The sequence below is a fragment of the Amphibalanus amphitrite genome, unplaced genomic scaffold, assembly GCF_019059575.1.
Source record: "Amphibalanus amphitrite isolate SeventyFive unplaced genomic scaffold, NRLGWU_Aamphi_draft 000163F_arrow, whole genome shotgun sequence".
NCBI lineage: Eukaryota > Metazoa > Arthropoda > Thecostraca > Balanomorpha > Balanidae > Amphibalanus > Amphibalanus amphitrite.
Genome location: NW_024881658.1, coordinates 656,875 through 675,999, shown reverse-complemented (window position 1 = coordinate 675,999; position 19,125 = coordinate 656,875). Strand labels below are relative to the sequence as shown.

Genomic DNA, 19,125 nt, shown 5'->3' with positions numbered 1-19,125 from the left:
CACCGCCTTTCGCGGCTTCTTACGACCCAGACGCGTTTGATGAGTCTGCAACAGCTTAAGCCTTTTTCCTGAGCGCAATCTGATGAAGATTTCCACTGGATTTGACATTTACAATCATCCGGGTAATAAAACGTTGCAGCTCCACTCCATTTGGAGTCAGTCGGAGGCGGACATGGCGGCTGAGGCGGCGGCGGCGCGGCGCCGATTCAAACGTCATCGGGTGACGCCCCGGCGTCAGCCCCAGTGGCGCATCCATCTCCACCGGACAAGCGTACCAAAACGCATGAAGATAAGAAAACACCGCGACGCCCAACAAAAACAAACATTCCCAGTGCGCGCGGCGCGACCGCGGCAGAAGCGGCGCGGTCGGCTGACCCACTCGGTGACGTCATTGGCACCACTCGGTGACGTCACTCGCACCTCGCCCGGTGCGCAAATGGCTCACGCGCGCGGCCCCGACCGACCACTGTTTGCGGCGCCGGTTAGACAAATACGGCCAAACATTTGACCAGATGAGACCCTATTACCGATCGGTGGGCAAACAGGGCGGGCGGCGAGGGCGGGCCGCGCGGCGCGCGCTGCGCACACAGCGCCAATTGACTCATCGGCCGCCGGCTGTTGGCTGACCGCGCTCTCTCGGCTCACGTACAGGTGAGCGCCAAAAGCGGCGCGAGCCCCGCCGAGCCGCCGGACCCCTGCTGACTTCACGGGCTATCCCGAGATACAAAGGCGCACTGGATGAGCCGAAACGGCGCCGAGACTGCGCCAATTCGACGCGGAACAGGCGAACGAGCCGTGACAACAACCATGACCACCGGAGGCCGACTGATTTGCTACGAAGCCCAGCGTTCTGCCGGACAGTGTGCTCCGCCACCTCAGGTTCAACCAGCCCTGAAGTCGCTCCAGCCGTTGGTCCTGCAGCGTTCTGTCAGCCGGGCCCGCAGCCTGCAGGAGTGAGCTGACAGCCAGCCGCCGACACGCCTGTCGTCAGCAGGTCGTCCGGCGCGCGGCCGTCCACCATTGTGCCATGCCCGCCGCCTGATCGACGAATCTGTTATGGTTGGCGACGGTTGAACAAATAATCAGCGGCGCCGCCGGCCGGCCAGCGGGCGCGGCTCCTGTCGCCGCCGCCGGCAGTGGGGCGGCCGGCGCGCGGCGCGGGCGCCCAGATAGCCCCCGGACGACCTGCAGCCGGCAGCCGTAATGACCAGATAGTGAGTATCGCTGACAAGCTCACAGCAGCAGTCTGCATTACGTCTGCATCACGTCATCATACCAAAAACACCACGCCAACAGGAATTCAAGCCATGTCGGCGGGCAGATCTCATGAGCGCTGCAGCCATGTCGGGGAGCAGAGATGGCTAATTGAACAGTAATGACACTCCAGAATATCGGCACACACCGGGGTGACCTCAGACCATATCCGAGCAGGCCCCAAATAGGCCGGCCTGCCGCGGCCCCTGCTGACCTCCGGGAGGTCGGTGGCGGTGCAGCGGCTCTGCTCCGCGCTCCGACGCCAGCGGCCCGTCCGTCTCGATGCAGGCACCTGGCAGTGATACGTCACCGCCGACCGGACGCAGCCATGTCCAAGCCAAACACCGGCACCGATACGGCGAGCCGACGCCACCAGTCAGATGAAACGCGCCCGGCGAGATGCATCGCTGCCTGACCCCGGCCGGCCTGACCTCTGTCAGCCGCCGACGGACCGTCGGACCGCCCGCTGACCGGTGAGTGACCACCGACGGTCCCGTCCGTCGGCGCCAACACCCCTGCCGTCGCCACCGACGGCTCACCGTCGACCCGGGGCTGTCGGAACCGACGGCCAGGCGGGCCCGTTTATTTTCGCAGCGTTTAATGGGAGAAGACGTCGATGACGACCCAGAAAACACACGCCGTCAGTGAAAATAAGCAGGACGGTAGTAGGTCTGCTCTCGGCTCGGCGCGCGCGCAGCAGCGGCCCGGCTGCGCTGACGGCCGCTCCCTCTCGGGACACATTCCCGCTGTCAACGGATTACCAGCGTCTCCGGCCGCGGCGCGGGCATCAGCATTCTGCCGCCGCGCCGGCCACTTCATCAAAGGGCCACACAATGACCGCCGCACGACAACCGGCGGCATGTAAACGCGGCCGTACCGAGACGACGCGACGCGGAAAAATGGCCACACGGCGGCCAACATGACTTCGACGGAAAACCGGGCTTTGGCCGGCCCCAGCACTCCCAGACAGGTAACATAGACAGCAGCGCAGATACAACCGACAGCAAACAGCTTAGTGGCTGTGGACGACAGACACCGGTGGCTGCCGTCTGCCTTCCCTGAGACGCACCTCAGGGGGCAGGTGACCTCGTCGCCATAGACCGGCCGCCACCGTTGACCATTCTCCCCGTCCTCTGGGGGCGGCCATCTGTCTCTGCCGGCCCTATCTCGGCGGGAGAGGGGCCGCGCGCACCGTCCCCCGCGGGGCGAGAGAATTAACACGTCGCTGCCGGCCGGCCGGCGCCGCCCACCCCTCGGCCGACCGCCGCGGGCGGGGACAGGCTCTATTTGCAGCGGCCCCGCTCGGCGTGTCGTCCGGCCCGGTCAGCGTAAATAGCCGCGGCTAACCGGCCCGGGCCGCCGGCAGCGCGGCCATAATGGCCGGCCCGTATTTAGCACAGCGCCGTGTTGGCCGATCGGGCCGGCCTTTCAGCGCCGACTCTCAATAACACCTGCCGGCCGAGTCGCGGCGCGCCGAGAGCCCGTCTCCACGCCATTGTTGTCACCCAAAGGTGCCGGACGCGGTGCCTTGCGCGCCGGCAAAACAACTCGCCGCCCCCAAAGGGCGCCGCCAGGGCCGCGGGGGGCGCCCGGGTCGGGGCGGCGCTCCGTCTGTGTGCGCCCTGTGTTCAACTGCCACGGATCCTCGGATTAGAGCGGTGGGAGGGGGCGATTTCGAGAGGCTCCCACGGACTCGGGAGAGGAGAGAATGGACGGATCTCGGCCGCTAGTGAACCCCAATCTCGCTAATACACCCGCCGCTGACCGCCTTCCAGCCGAGCGCTCCGCCGTTCAGCCTCTCCCATAGGCGGCGCAACGGGGAGGGCACCGGGGCACCGTGCCCCCCTTTGATTTGGGCATTTTTTACATTAGCCCTATGGTCGTTGCATGGAAAGAATGGGACCAAAAGTTGGCAGTGCCCCCCCCCCCTTAATTGAAGGTGTTCCGCCGCTACTGGCCTCTCCCCCGTCATCGCTGACGTGCCCCGGTGTTGGGTGACGCCGATGACGCCTGATGACGTCCGGCGGCGTGGTGACGAGGTGTCAGCCGGCGCCGGCGCCGCCCCTCGACGACAAACGGCGCGCCGGCGGCGACAAACGGCGCGCGCTCACGCCAGCGCCGGAAATGCCGCGCCAGTGACCCGGCGCGCGGCCGTGAGAGAGAGCGACCGGCGCGCCGGCGGACCGGGCGACACGTTCGCACCGACGGGGCACGTCGATAACGATGGACCGGCGCCGGAGTCGGCGGGAAGGGTGGAGAGGGGCGGAGTGGTGTCCAAGGAGGGAAGCCAGCGTCAGTGAGGGAAGGCCCGGGCGGACGTCCTTTGTAACGCTGACTCAGCGTATTGACGACAGGCACGGTCAGACGGTGTGACCCTCGCCGTCCAGACCCGTTCCTAGTTTCGACCCAATGCCAATGGTCCTCTCCCCAGCGACAGGCGACACCCGACGGCGGCCCCTCTGCGTCGGTCGCGACGCCGGCGACACCCAGCAAAAACCGGCGGGGCACAGACCAACACAACCGCCCTCCGGCCCCCAGCGGCACTAACCAAATAAATACGCCGACACCCGGCCGGCAGGGGTCGCAGCGCCCCAAGCCTCGCCGAGTCGGGGCAGCCGTCGTCGGGCAGACGCGCTCGCGAAGAGTCGAACAGCGCCGCCGTCGCCACCGACACCCCACGAAAGACGAGCCGCCGCGCACCACATGGAGCGCACATGGCGCGCCGAAATAGCCGAAGCGCGCCATCCGTCATCTCAGCGCGCCACCAAGCCGCAGCCGTTTCCGCCGCGGCGGAGACGAGTGTTGCGCACAGCGGTGTGGCTCTGATTTCTGAGCGTGGCGCGCGCGCGCGGCATTAATTCGTCTCCGGCCGTCGATGCAGCGCTGCGCGACACAGTGCGCCGCGCCGGAAGCGTCGACAGTCCGCGCCGGCGGCAAAAACGGCGCAGCTCTAATGAGCGGGGTCGTCGCCGGAAGACAGGCGCACTATCATTACGGTGACTGCACGGCGCAGACCGCGGCGCTGGCAGTGCCAATGAGCGTCTGCAGAGGTGTGAAAAAGGATAGCTCAGAGGTGGTGCAGACACGGGCCACTAACGGCGCGCACGCCTGACGAACAGGGGAGGAGCAGGTCAGACGCAGTCACGGGAGGAATGAAACAGTCAGTAATATGTATGTGATGAAAAAGGATTAGTGATGATCAGAATGATCAGAAGAAGTAGTCAGATACAGCCAGAGGCGGTCAGAAAATGTGTATGGCTAACAACTTCCCTCGCTGCGACGGTGACATACATCAGCTTGGCCACCAGCCCGTTTCAAATTGGCGCACCTGTCGCTACCTCACTCAGGTAGTGTGGCCGGGCGGAGAGTGTGTGTGAAAAAAATCACAGTGCACACCCCACTGGACACGCCAGTTTGTGTCAGTCTCCGGAGCCGGCGGTGAGGGATACAGACCAGACCAGCGCGGCTGCGAACACGGCAGCAGCTGGTCACATCTGGCGCCCTATCACCGGCCGGGAGAGGGGCACAGATAGCCGGCGCAATTAACGCCTTCCACCGGTTACAGGGCGCCCATTGGCGCGCGAGTGGCGTCCGCTGTCACAGCTGACAGAGAAATAAAGCCTCGTTACGACTGCGGGCCGCTGATGACGTGCCGCCCCGAGATAGCGCCGCCCGGCTCCGTCCCGAGCTCTTAGTACCGCTGTCGTATCTCGCCCACCAGATAAAGACCAATTTGGGTGGAAATGGGTGCATCGGACGGAAAAACTGGCCAGCAGAGTGAGAGGAGGTCGGACCACCCCGGCTCCAGGGAGCAGCAAAAAACGCCACCTCCCACGGCAGCGCGCTGCCGTCTGAGATAATATTTTCACAGCCGATCGTGCTCGGTCGGCGGCGAGCACGCAGCCTCCAGCCGGGGTGCTGGACACCCGATACCCCGCACCCCGCACCCGGGCGGAGCGGCACCCCACAGCACGGCCCGACGACCCGCATCGTTCATCCGCCGCCCACCCTTTCCTCCCCGCAGAGTCCTCGTCCAGTGTCATCCAGAGGACATGTTCCGAGCCACCGTGTGGCGCAGAGCACTCTCAGTAGCTAGGACGGGTCACTGGCGAACAGAGCACCACGTCCTCCCACACCTGCGGCTGGTGCGGGAGATGTGAGCCGCAGATACAGCTCGGTCGCACCGTGCCACTGGGAGGGCGGGCCGCAGCATGTCATTCTGGCCGTCCTCCATTGACGGGATCGGGACCGACATCGCTGCCGGACCGGGCCGGGCTCGGCTGGGCTGAGCTGGGCGGACGGACAGACGGAGGCAGTGGGCGTGTCTATATCGTCTCTCAAGTCCTGGCACGCGGTACTCGCTCCCCGCACAGCCTCGGGCCGGCGGGAGGTGGGCGGACGGCCGCCGTGACCCTATCACGCTCCGACGGTCCGGCGCCGGCCGGCCGCGCTGCCAAGCTCGCCGGGTCGCCGGCCATCAAGCCGTTAGCTGGTGATTACTCATTAGCGCGGCAGCAATGAGCTTCATTAAGTGACGTCGGTGCAAATATTTACGGCTGGGCGCCGCGCGGGGACGGCAGGCGCCGCCATCAAACGGCGCGCGACGACAGGGCGCGCGAGCCGCCACCGGTCACGGCGCGTCGGCGACAGGCCGGCGGCGGCGGCAGCGGCGCGGTGGCCTGGGCGTGGGAGGCAAGGGCGGTGGGCAGCCATCTCCAACTTCAGCCTCCGGAGTGGTGGAAGCTTCCATAGACCGACAGATGCCCGGAGAACGACATTAGACGATGTCGATGAAAAAATACGTCACTCATCATCCACCAAAACGGGTGGCCGATCAAATCATATTCAAAGCCGCCTCCCGGGCTCTTGTATTTTCACAGTTTGATCTGAATTACCCTACGACCTACTACGGTCACGGCTCGTCTCTGGCGGCCACGCTGCGCGCTCGGCCGCTCTTCCGGCCCCTCCAACACTCACGCACTGTGTGCAGAGCAGTAGAGCGGTCTCGGTACTCACCCAGCAGCGAGGTGAGAATGCAGGTGAAGGCGAGCCGGGTCCCAGAGGAGTCGCGGGTCATGCGTCAGGCCGCGGCTCGCTGGCTCGGTCAGAGGCGAGTGGAACGCTGCAAACGCTGACGGTAGTTGTACTGGCAGGCCTGCAACACACGGACAAAGCAGTTAGATACTCCACTGAGCAGGGGTGGGTGGGGAATAGTGACAAAAAAAGACACGGTACAGGAAGACGGTCAGCTGTGTCCACCTTTTATCTCATACACTGTTGCCGACGCGAGTCATGATCCCCAGCTGTGCAGCCCATGCAGGTGGCCCCCGGACCGCCCAAACCAGTTAGCCAGCCGGCCGGTCAGTCGGGTGAAATGCATTCCGTCGTCAGGCACAGCGATCGGGAGCGGTGGCCGGCAAACGAAGCTTGACGGCCGCTCATTAATTACCGTCGTGCAGTGACAAACAGATGGGTCCGCGTCAACGGCAGGCTACCACTGTCGGCGAGGCCGGCCCGGCGCGGCGGCCGGGGGAGGATACGGGACAGCGCGGGGCGACACAGAGAGGCGACTGCCTTATCCCGACTGTGGACGGTGTCCTCACTCATTAGTCGTGTGTCCGCCGTGTTGCGTGACAAAGCGGCGACGTAATGTCGACCAATTAAGTGCGCCATCCAGGCCCACATCTGCCGCGGCCACTATCGGTTCATCGAGAGAGACGGCGCCCGCCGCGACCGGCCGGTCGGAGCACGAAGACAGACAACAGATGAAGGCGACCGCTGCTGCTGCTGCTGCTGCAATGCTGCAGCTTCGACAGGGCCAGACGGTGCCGCTGCACTGCTGTTGGTTATGTTTGTTTTGCTGATTCTGCAGTTACTACTGTCGCATTGGTGTATTCACAACTGGTATACCTCAGAACCCGGTGAAGTAGTCACAGCTGCTGTTGTTGCACTCATACCATTGATAACGCGACTGTATGTTTAGCGGACGAATGTGCCGCTACTTCTGTGACTGTTGCTGGTGTCGACGATTGCGCCGCTACCGTTACTGCTACTGCTGCTGCCGGCGCGGTCGTCTGACGCCGCCGCTGCCTGTCGCGCTATCGCCGCGGACTCGTGTTTCAGCCCGTGGTGCCGTTACCTCCCTGTGGACCGGACCGGAGAGCCGCCCTTCTGGTCCGTAAGCCCCAGCTCTAACGTAGCGGTAACGGGACGGCCGAGATTGCACGGCGCCCGCTGAGACCTCCGCTCGGGCGGGGGCGGCGCGGCGGGGGCGGGGGCGGCGCGGCGGGGAGCCGGGAGACAGGCCCGCTCTCGGCGGGGAGCTGGAGCATGAGCGGCCGACACAGGGCGGGTCCGGCTCCGGGCACCCCCGCGGCACCTCCGGCCGGTCACTGGCACCGAGCAACACGATCAATCAATGCCGTGCCCGAGGCGGCTAGAAGCGCCCGCAGCTCCGCCAATCAAACGGCCATTACCGGATGGAGCGGTCTATCTGGGCAGATAGCGCTAACGTGGCGAATGCGTGGTAAACAAAGCACCGACCGGCCGGCCGGCGCGACCACTCCGAGTTCATTAGTGCCACCATTGTTGGCTAATCGGTGATCTTCGCTTGTGAACCGCTGACTGGTTTCGATAGTCAAACGCGTAAAGAAAGAATGGATCGGTCCTCCAAGCACAATGACAAAATTAAATTCACCGATGGGATCAAGTGCGCGCATTTTACGAGCCACTGCAGTCATTTCACAAAAATCTCCAGCGATCACCAGTGTATGGGCACACCACTGCAGCACGATTTGCAGATATCGCTTAATTAGCGGACAACTCAATCCATCACTGTCACTGAAGGTATCAATCAGCGCGACGGTTGTATGTATAATAAAACATACCATTGTCCGCGCCAGGACAGACAATACGCTGGCCACAAAATACTGAGCCAACCTCAAGCCTGATAGGATCCGCCTGACTCTATACGGCGTTGCAATCGCCGGGCGATTTTTCTATGTTTAATAGGTTTAGCGCGGTTGCGGCGGCCGTGCTGCAGCCTTCCATGAGGATGCGATATCTGTCTGTGGACTTGGAGTCTTCGTCCACATGAATACCGGTTACCGTGGCCGCGTGGCAATTAAAGCCGTCAGCCAGCTGGCGAAAAATGGCCAGCCGGTGCGATTTACTGCCTGTACAGCGGGTCTATCACGCAGCCCGGCGGCGGGCGCAGAGTACCTATACCAACGCCCGGCCCAGTCCACCGTGCAGACAGCTCGCAGCGCGGCGTCACGTTCGCCGAGAGCGCCGTCCGAGAACGACTCTGCAGACGCAAATACAATATAATTAAACGGAATGTCTGTAATCAGAGCCGTGTCGGCGGCGCGGTCTGAGGGTCGACCCTGCCGCCCGGGTCGGCGACGGTGGGTTTTCACGGCTGTCCGTACACACCATTACCGCTGCAGTGCAACATTAGCGTGTTGTCGGGCCGGGCCGGCGTCTGCACATCCTTCTCACGCCAGGAACTCGGCTGGCTACTCGGCGCCCATGGCAGCCAGCGCGTGATCAGCTACAGGCCGCAACTAAGCCAGAAATGCTATTATTTTGTTTCCGCATTGGGAAGGCCACGCTGCCTAAAGCTGGGACAGTTACTGGCCAGGTTAGAGCTCCCTCACTATGGTAGGCAGTGGCCAGCTCCCATGGCTCGGGTTCGTGGTATCACCCCGATAACATCACGGGCCCTGCACGAAATTTCCCCACCATACATCTGGTACCGCATGTTCAAACCCAACGCCATATCAGAATAATTCACCCAATCAGAGAGCATGCCATTCAGTAGAATAAGTCATTTGTTCGATACGAGCGGCCCGTAACTGAAGCGGCGGCGTTGTTCAGAGCGGCCGGCGCGCCGCGCGCGCTGCTCGGTGTGTGGACGATGGCCCGCCGTCGGCGCTCACGAGCAGCACGTTCGCCGGTCACGCGATCGCGCGCTGGCCGCTCCGTGGCCGAGGTGTCGGCTCGGCGCACCCAGCAGCTTGGCACCACAGCGTGTAACCGGGGCGCTGTGAACACGTGGCTCCGAGACCTTAACTGTCACATATCTGTCCACTGCCCACTCCAGTTATCGCGCCCCGCGCCCAGTGACCGGCGCAGGGTCTCTGGTCACTAATGGACCCGTCACACGGCGACAGAGCGCCCATCGGACCACGCCTGTTCCGCCGCGGCCGTTTCACAACACGGAGCGTGCGCGGCCTGCAGCGTGCCTCACCGTCTCGGCGGCGCGCCCCGTGCACCGCCACCGGGCTTTGTGTGCGGCCGGTGGGCGCTCCGTCTTGTTCGCACGGCCAAATGTGCCGTCAGGCAGGCGGGACGGGGTGTTTGTATCGAGCAGGCAGCCGCTGCCGGCTCTGATGACAATGCCGGAGCGCGGACGGATCGACGCCGCCGCCGCCGACGACGGTGATGGAGACGACGGGGCTCGGCGGCGCGCGGTGGAGACACCCCTAGACAGCGGAGAGCCGTGCAGCACACCGGCAGCCGAGCGCTAACAAACGGCAGGTGAACGCGAGACCGGCAGCGAGGACGGCACCCTCGGCATTCACACGGTCTACAGCGGCCATACACAGCGAGAAAGGTCGGCCCGGGACCGCCGGACGGTCTGCCCGGCCGGTTTGGTTCGCGATAATCTGCTGGTCACGTTAAGGACGCCGTGTTTTCGCAGGCATTACCAGGTGTACGGTGTCTCGAGGTGGCTGTGTGTGTTCAGTCCACGACAAGAAGGCAGATGTCTTAATTAGTAACGGTACAAAAACGCATGGGTCGAGCAAAACCACTAACTGGCTTACTCGAAAACACGTTTCCAAAACGATGTAAACACACTTCTGACGAAGCGATTGGTGCCCATGGCGTTCATTGCAACACGTTGCGTCCCAGTTTTGCACACAAGAAATAGCTGCATCCAATTACGCGCCTCCTCACAGGAACGCTTAACCCATTTATGCCCAGGAATATTGACCATCATGAAAATCGACGAAATCAAAATATGTTATGCTCCTACCAGGGCCTTGCATGGAATCGAAAATAATTTTTGCCTGCAGCAAAAGTTTTTCGAGAAAAACGTAAAAAACATGCGTTGCGAAATCGCAACGAAGGGCACACCGGGCGCCATCAGCGTTGCGAAAACGCAACGACGGGCACACCAGACGGACATAAAGTATACACTGAACTGCCGTATATGCTAATTTGTTTTGACAAAACATCAATCAACTGTTGACAACTATTGCTTGAAAATGCGGAACCCACATCCGTCATGCTCTATAACCCGCCTAAGAGCCTCAGTGAGGAAGCATAACTTCATGATTCGCGAACGGGGAGATGGCAACGCGGTCATTATCAACCATTTACGTTGTCTATTGCTGTTTATTTAAAATTGTGGTCGACACGTATCCAGGGTGATGTTTTCTTTTTGGAAGCTAGACAGAGCCATTACCCCCACCTACAGACCCCACACTAATACAATTAAACGGAGGATTGGGAGTAAACCAGTGCCTCACGTATGCGCGTATATCCGCAATCATTGTTAACCACCCTCCTAGGAGTAAAGTTAAATTCCATTGCAGGTTAGTCGTACCCACTCTCAGCAAAAAGAAAAAAAGGACCGATCCGGCTCTAACAAATAACCCGCGTAAGGCGTAGCGCATCACAACAAATCGACTCCCAGTTTATCATGTTTACACCTAATCCAAAATTTTCATGGCCCCACTCTCAGCGACCTTCACGTGTAACCTCTTTCTCGAGACAATGCCAGGACAGAATGGTGATTCGACGTCAATCCGTCCTTTCCATCTTCAGGATAGTTGAATCCTCCTCCACGCCTCAACCCCCTGTTCCGGGCTGGACCGGCAACGTATATCGCAATCGGGCAGCTCACATAGGAGCGCGCCTGTAGCCGGGTGCAGTGAGTGCTTGGGAGGGGGGGAAGGGGGTGGGTCATGGGTGGCCTGCCCACTGGCTGGGCTCAGTCTCCAGTCTACGATTAACCGTGTCCGGTCAGACAAATGTCTCCCCTAATTCCAATAATCCTGCTAGCTCTAAAAATGGTCTGATTAGATAAAAAGCCTATCAAAGCAAGAAAACAAGCGTATACTCTACATTAAGCAGCTTATGAATCTATGCGAGTTATGAATCCTAAAAATCATTATTTTCCCAGGTCCGCCCTCATTACCCCTGCCGAAGGGCTCAGCTACCCCCAGAGGGGGCCTATCCCACTATTTGCCGACGCTCAGTTATCTTTTCTAACGTAAATGTTGGTAGTCAGCAGATTCTATCCAGAGAATGGCGATGCCTATCGGTCGCCTGATACCAGAATACATCCCCCTTATTCATTATATATGCACAATGTACATAGTAGATCCAATTTCCAAAGGACCTAATTATCTCTCAGCTCCGTTAGCATCGCCGACCGTTTGATGCATGGGTCCTTTTCCTACCATGCGATTTTCAGATGCATGGGGACACATTGCTTAGTAACAGCCCGAGGCCGAAATCTGCGAGAGAATAAGAAAGGAGTGTTTGTGGCTGTTTGAGCCAGCAAATATGAAATGTGTCGCAACATTTTACGTGCGAACGCACCTTGCAATAAACATACCTATATACGTCCCTCGACCCTCATGGCATAGGCGGCGAAGCGCGGGGGGAGGGGGCACCGGGGCACCGTGCCCCCCTTGATTTTGCCATTTTAACATTATCCCTATAGGCGTTGCATGGAAATGGAAATGGAAAGAATGGGACCAAAAGTCGGCAGTGCCCCCCCCCCCCCCCCCGCCCTTAATTGAAGATGTTCCGCCGCTACAGCCTCATGGCTACAAAATGAGAGAGAGAAAGAGAGAGAGAGAGAGAGAGAGAGAGAGAGAGGGGGGAGGGAGAGAGTTGGGGAACGAGGAGGAGAGGGAGGAAGATGGGGGAGAGAAAGAGAGAACCCACAGCGTATCACGAGTGAAGTCTATTGTTGATATTCATACTTCCGCTACCCTGCAAATGTGCCCATCGTTGCGTTTTCGCAACACCGCTGTCTTTCCGATGTGCCCTTCGTTGCGTTCCCGCAACGCGACCGTAGTCATATTTGAAAATAGTCACAAACCCTTTTTGTAGCATTATTTCTTAACAAAATGCATATCTACGCTATTGTAAGGACTCTGCAGAATATGTTTACACAATTTTCATTACGATATTGTTAAGCACTTAGCCTACTTATCTTGGTTTTCGTGACGTCATCACTCACAAAACCTTCGACTTCCCTCTGGGAGCTCTAGGCAGTAACTTACCGGCCGCACAGACTTGTAACTGCGTAGCATCATGCGCGCAACCATGCTATACACGCTGAAACTTGTCTCATCGGTTAGTCTCTTTTACACACTTCTCAAGCTTCGATCACGTCGACGCTTGCTTGCGTTGCGAAAACGCAACGAAGGGCGTAAATGGGTTAATTGCCGGGTGAATTCCGCCGGCGCTCCAGGTGATCGGTAGGTGACAGGTGATGAATCACGTCTCCCGGCTGAGACTCCGGTGGCGTGAGTGGCGCTGTCACCCGCAGCCACGCCGCATTCCTGGCGTGGATAACTGCATTGACCACCGAACCTCGCCAAGGTCGGCACAGCTGCCGCCGTCCACTGAAGACAAAGAGTGGGACGCTGGTTCTGACCGGGCGGCCGCCCGTCGAACACATGGCGCCCAACACCTCACGGAAAAAGACGTGCTTTCCGGGCGTTAAATGACAGGTCGATAGTGTACATTTGACACGTTTCCAGTCAAACACTGTCATTGCAAACACAGGCTGGGTACATGCACATTCCACTATGGCATTCCAGCCTACGGCACCTGCACCTCGAGTAGGTATCGCCGAGCGTGCCGGCTTTATCGCGGCCACATCGACCAAATAGATAGAAGAGCCGAGGCTGAATGACTTCTGGTGGGAAAAACCAGCGCTGCAGTCACTGCCACTACTGAAGGATTAAGTAAGTCATTTGCGTGGCCTCGGGATGTTCACTGTACAGCCAGAAGACAGCGAACATTATCGGGAATTAACGACACCTTAACATAGGTAATGAAGTCTCACCATATTGCATTGTCGGACTTCTAAAAGATTGGCACTGCTATTAACATTAGTGGCAATCAATAATCCATAACAATGGATCACAAATAGTCACGTAAAAACGATGCATCTTGGATGCACTGGATAAGCCCATTCAAAGACACGTGCAAGTTTTTAATGAGACAATTAACATGGCATCAGGCGACTCCCGCACTTATAGGCACCATCTAAAAGCACAATTTCAACAAACTGCGCGAACATCTCAATTTGATCGCCTTGGCGACACATGGTCATAGATCAGCAGATGGCTCAACACCCCAGTCGTCTCCTATGGTCTCTCCGGCCGGTCACGTTTCATTAACACGTTTCTCCCAGCCCACCTCACCGCCTAACCCGTGTTTACCCACCCTCGGACAACTGATCGTGTTGTTCTAGGACGCCCCATTTTCACACCCGAGTCAGATAACCGGCCCAGTCACGGGTCCTTCCCTGTGCGGGGACGTGCCGAGGTCAGGTCAGCCGGCCTCTCTCGCCCCTGCACTGGGACTGCCGTGGCTCCGGCACATAGCCAGTTACGAGCGTTCTACGTCTCAATTACTGACGCCAGGAACCGGCCCATCCCGGCGATAGCGGGTAAACACGTGAGACGGAGGGGTGGCGGCGGCGGCGGCGAGCCGGCCCGGCGCTGAGCGTTATGGCCGCCCTGCACGGCACGGAGCGGCACGGCTCGGCTCGGCACGGCTCGCCAAGACACGGGGGAGGTCGGAGGGCGTACTCATGGATCAACAGACCGCGTGCAGACGGGGTGTGATACATGTGAGATCAGACGCGGGCGGCGGAGGTATGGCCAGTCCCACACCGCGCGGCGCCCGGTGGCAGCCAGCTAACATCTGAGCAAACCCCGTGCAGGTGGGTGCCGCCGGCGGCGGTGGTCGAGCTCTCACCCGCCGCGTGGCCGCGCGCCGGCGGCGGGTGGCGAGGCGCGAGCAGGCACCAATTACCGGCCAAACGGCGGCACCGGCCGCCCGGGGCCGCCGAGATTCGGCGCGGCTCGTCTCGGGAGGTGTGCGCCGGCCGAGCGACGCGGCCGCCCGGTCGGCGTCCGCCGGCACATCGTCTAATTTAGACGTCACACCCGACGATGTAACGCTCCAATAATGTCGGGTGTCAAGAGAAAAATGATCAGCCCGAACAATGGTGCGGCCCGATACCTGGATGGCGTTCAATTAAATGTGATTGGACAGAACAACAATTTGCTTTCAGCGGCGCGCGGTCGGTCGTGACCGGACCGTCAAAAAACGCGCCGCGTGCGGGGTTCTTGCCCGGCCGGCGCCCTGCGCGGCAAATGAGCTGGGCGTGAGCGGACCGCTCAACAGGTCGGTGCCGCCCCGGGCAGAGCGCTGCACAGACACAGCGCTCAGACAGAGGACGGAGAGCAGCCGGGCGGCCACGCGCGCAACAAGTATGCCACGCGGCCAACACAGCTGACACGACATAACCAAACATGCGCGTAAATACGCCCGCCGGGCCGGGCCGGGCGATCCGGATCTCCACCGTCCGGGGAGGTACGGGCTCATAACAGGCGGGCAGACAGACCGGCCATCTTACGGCGCGCCGCCGGCTGCAGGTGATAATAGAGACGGCCGCGTATCGGCCGGCGCATCGGCGGCTGTCGCGGCGCGGCCAGAGTTACGGCGGCGAGCGCGGCGCGCCCAATGAGCGCGCCACGGGGTGCGGCGCGCCGGGCGCTGGCAGCGCGGCATAAATCGGCGCACCGGCGGTCCCAACAGGCCGCCGCCGCCGGGCCGTTCATCTCCCAGCGGTGTGCGCAGCCGTCTTCCCCATTCCTCAACAATCGGCCGTGTTCATGGGGTGGCCCAGGGGGCCGGTTGGAGTCATTTTTTTCAGAACTCGGCGCGGGGAAAGGCGGGACGCTCGTCAGCCCTTTCTTTGGAAGATTTCACTGTTGGGCGACTGGATGTCTTACTTCGGAACAACTGACTGTGATGAGCCCCCGTGTAGGTATGCCTTTTGAATTATGCTCCCATGGCCCTATCTCCAAGCTCAGTCTCTCCCAGTCTCCGAGCTCAGAGCAGAGCGGTCTGAGAATCTCCAGCCCCGCGACCACCGGAGAAAGCAGGCCGTTCTAATTAGAACGTTAAAGAACGGCGAACTCTTATCGCGGTCACGAGTGCGTTTTTGTGCGCGCTCATCGCAGCCGCCACGGCCTGAGAGAAGTTCTTCGTCTTCATTTACGCACGCCACTACTCGAGAGCCAATAGGCCGCTCAAACGAGTGACCGTTTTTGTGCTGTCCCTCTGCGATTAATTCCGGGGGTATTCAGCGTCGGCCGCCGCACTCCACGCGGTACGGCTCGCCGTGCACGCAGATGTGTGCGGCCGGAGCTGGGTCATGACATCTCGCCGTGCTGACGCTGCCCGTCCGTGGACAGCCAGCGTCTCGGGTTCTCCTCCATTACCGGCCCGCGCCAGATGTCCGCAGCGGACGGACGGACGGACGGACGGACGGACGGACGGACGGACGACTGACGGGTCCGGTCCGGCCGGTCATCTCAGGTTTCTGACGCACCGATCCGGCCGTCCGTCAGTTCCCGGCCACTCGGCTCAGCGCGCTAATCGTCTGTTGCGCCAGGTTAGGGTACAGACAAGGCCCCCGGCTCCGTCCCCCTCCTCTGCCACCCCCTGCTGACCGGCAATTAGGTGGCCGGCCCCTCCATCACAAGTCAATAAAACGGGGCAGTAATCCAGCGACAAAGTGGCCGGCAGGCGGGGGCGGACGGTGGGACGACCCCGGCGGACACCGCAGAGGTCGGGTGTCAGGCCGCGCCGGATCCCAGACCCGCTGCCGAACTGGGACTTGGGAAACGCCATAGGGGACTGTGGATATTTCTGATGATTTTGAATGTTCATCTCTAAATCTGTCGCCAAATCTCCACTGGCTGGAAATACAGATTTTTGCCTTTTTGGTTGGAGCCAAGCGTGATCTATTTAAAGATCTTTGCTTAGCTCGTTCAGCAGGATCTTCAGGCCAGTGTAACCTTTCTGAGCCAAGTGGACAGAAAATGGCGGTGAGCATAACTCGCATGACAAAGTCAAGCCGCAGATTGAGATACAATCAACCCTATTAAGTCGCATACTTTGTGCGCGATTACAATCTCCAGAACAACGCCGACAGATTTGATGCATTAAAACGAGCTTTCTTGGACGGAAAGAAACGAGACGTGAATCGCGTTTTCATATTCTTGTTTATTTCTTAGCCCTTTCAAATTCTACAACTTGTGCTCGGTAGTCTTCATAGACTTTGATTAGCAAGCCCACACCGGGGAACCAGGATAACTTGGCAAAGTGAGTCGAACAGGAGCTCACACTTTTCCATGTTACTTCAACAAAATGTTTAAACATCAGATAGCCAAGCTCGAAAGCAGGTCCAAAACACGCAATTACCGCACACTGGAACAAACAACTCTTGGAAAGACCCTAATTTATGCGACGAATCTTGTTGCTTATTTTTATGCATTTCTTACAATCAAGGTCCAGCTTAACCAGCATGCATATTAAAACCTCTCCCCTTCTAATCTTTGTCCACGTGGAGGGAACGAAGTCAGTCATTGTCATTCGTGCAGTTAGTACTATGTCATGAAAACAAGTAGGAACAAGTAGGAACTTATTGACATAATAAATTGGCGGCAAAATCTTTAAACGGTCGCAACTACCAACATCATTACAAGTTTAAGATAATTTCACTTCAGATACGCACAGAAGGAACCAGCATCGACGAAAAACGAGAACAAGAAGATAATAGGTATATCATAGGTATTAAGTATTCAAAATGCCCATTAAAAATGTTGATGGAAATCGTTTACGATTAAACAACGTGAAGTTTTGATAGCAAAATGGCATTTCACGTTAAGCACATGGATAACGTAAAACTACATTTTAATCTAATTGTAATGGGTCCACAAAGACAGGGCCAATGAGTAAAATACCTACCTCTTAGAGCCTTGTACCACAGAAGGCATACATGCTTGATAAATAAATGCCAACTGAGACCCAAGGATTAATGTTTGATGAAATGTGCAAGAGGCAATCTGTTTACGGACGATTCCAAATCTTCTGAGCATAACATCGTGAAGCATAAATTACTACAAGCCGTAATTCGCTTCAAAACAAATTAAACAAAAATCAAGTAAAAAATTTAACCAAAAGCGGCAAAAAGCTCCCATTTGTTCCAACGAACAATCGCAGCAGAGCGGTCTTGTGCGCCGCCATTTAGGAAGGCCCCCGGGCAGACTGGGCTGGCGATCTCTGCGCACATCCCTGGGGCCCGCGGATCGGACAGCATCCGTCCGCCCCGGGCCGCGTCCCTGAGAGGCTCGCCGGCCTTCTCAGTCACACATAAACACTGTGCCGCCGCCCGGCGTCATCTGGGTCAATTAGACGGTCCGCGCCGCTCGCCGGTCAGCGGTGACCGTCCGTCCACGGGCGCCCGTCTCACCCACACACTCACACACACACGGTGCTGTCAGACATCACCCAGGAACGCGCCTCAGTGTCACCTTTGAGGCTGTGTTTGGACGAAGAAGCGCGGACAGCCTGCGGAGCGTCCGGCTCAAGCTGAGAGCAGTGGCCGCCCAGCCGGCCCGGCCACGGCCGAAAAAGCCGCCCCGGCGCGGTGGACCGGCCGGCCGGCGCGCCTGGAGACTGGCCAGTGTGTGGCCGCACGGTGTGGACACCCAACTGGACTGCTAAGAGGTGGACTGATCCCAGTGGGCACCCAAAGGACGCAGTAAGCACTGTATCAACCCAAGTCCATCCACCGACGGCAGCTGCGAGGCACTCACCTTTCCTTTCCTGCATAGTTCCAACGGGTCATAAATCCAGAAGTCGACCGATCATCACTCGCGATCATAACCAAAAATCGTCACCCAGAATAGTCAGCACAGTCCGGTCGTCTCCTCACACGCTTCCACAGCTCCGCTCCGGGTCGCGGCACCGCGTCCCTCGGTACGACCTCTCACAGCGGCGCGAGCGGCGGCGGCGGCGCTCCCTCGCGGCGGGCGTCCCAGCTACACTGCGCGGCCCTTGACAACTTCACTAGCTCTGCCCGTCCGGCCGCGCCGCCCCCGGCGCATTCCACGGCGCCGGGTAGGAGCCGCCCGGCGAGACAGCTCCTCCGGCGGCCGGCGGCGGCGCAGGGGCGGGCGGCGGCGGCGGCAGGGGCGGGCTGACCCCACAGGGCGGCGGCGGCGGCGGGCCGCGCGAGGGCGGCCGGCCCGCTCTCGTGAGGCCGTGACAGCGCCTCAGGTGTGAACACTGCAAACCGTGTGGTCCACGGCCGCCGCCAGAACAGGTTATTAATTAAGTCATGCAGTAGAGGCGAGGATATATGCAGTAAAGCAGTAAAGCCGCCATGAACCGGCACCTCGGCCCTTTATGTTATTGGACACGCCGGGCTGTAAAGCCGGTCGGCTCTGTACAAATTGGCGGACGCGGGGTGGCCGGCCACTTCCCGGCCGCACGTTAAACAGACGGAATTACCACAAACTATGCCCGTTAAAACTACTCCCCGGGCACAATTATGGATATTGGGCCACTCTATCGACAGGTTTAAAGTGAGGTCACGACTCGGCCGTTTCGATATTTCGCCTCAACATACCCACCATATTTACCCGACGTAATAAGCCCTTGTGACTAAGCGTGTAACACTGTTTTACATACATTTACGGCCTGGATGCGCAGCCCTGGTGAACGCCCACGCACAGAGAGGTGTCAGTGGCT

General features: G+C 59.5%; 1 protein-coding gene across 3 annotated transcripts in view; it reads right to left on the bottom strand.

Annotated features, from left to right (window-relative positions):
• LOC122383431 (transcriptional activator cubitus interruptus-like) overlaps positions 1-19,125 on the bottom strand; it is a 132,204-nt gene that overhangs the window by 52,602 nt on the left and 60,477 nt on the right. For 2 of the 3 annotated variants that reach the window (XM_043369824.1, XM_043369826.1), the window contains exons 1-2: positions 18,189-18,453; positions 6,271-6,409 (exon numbers count right to left, since the gene is read on the bottom strand). In XM_043369824.1, the coding sequence (XP_043225759.1) occupies positions 6,271-6,409; positions 18,189-18,204 (155 nt within the window). In that variant the 5' untranslated portion in view covers positions 18,205-18,453. Of the gene's footprint in view, positions 1-6,270; positions 6,410-18,188; positions 18,454-19,125 lie in introns of those variants that run through there. The other variant, XM_043369825.1, reaches the window with a different exon arrangement.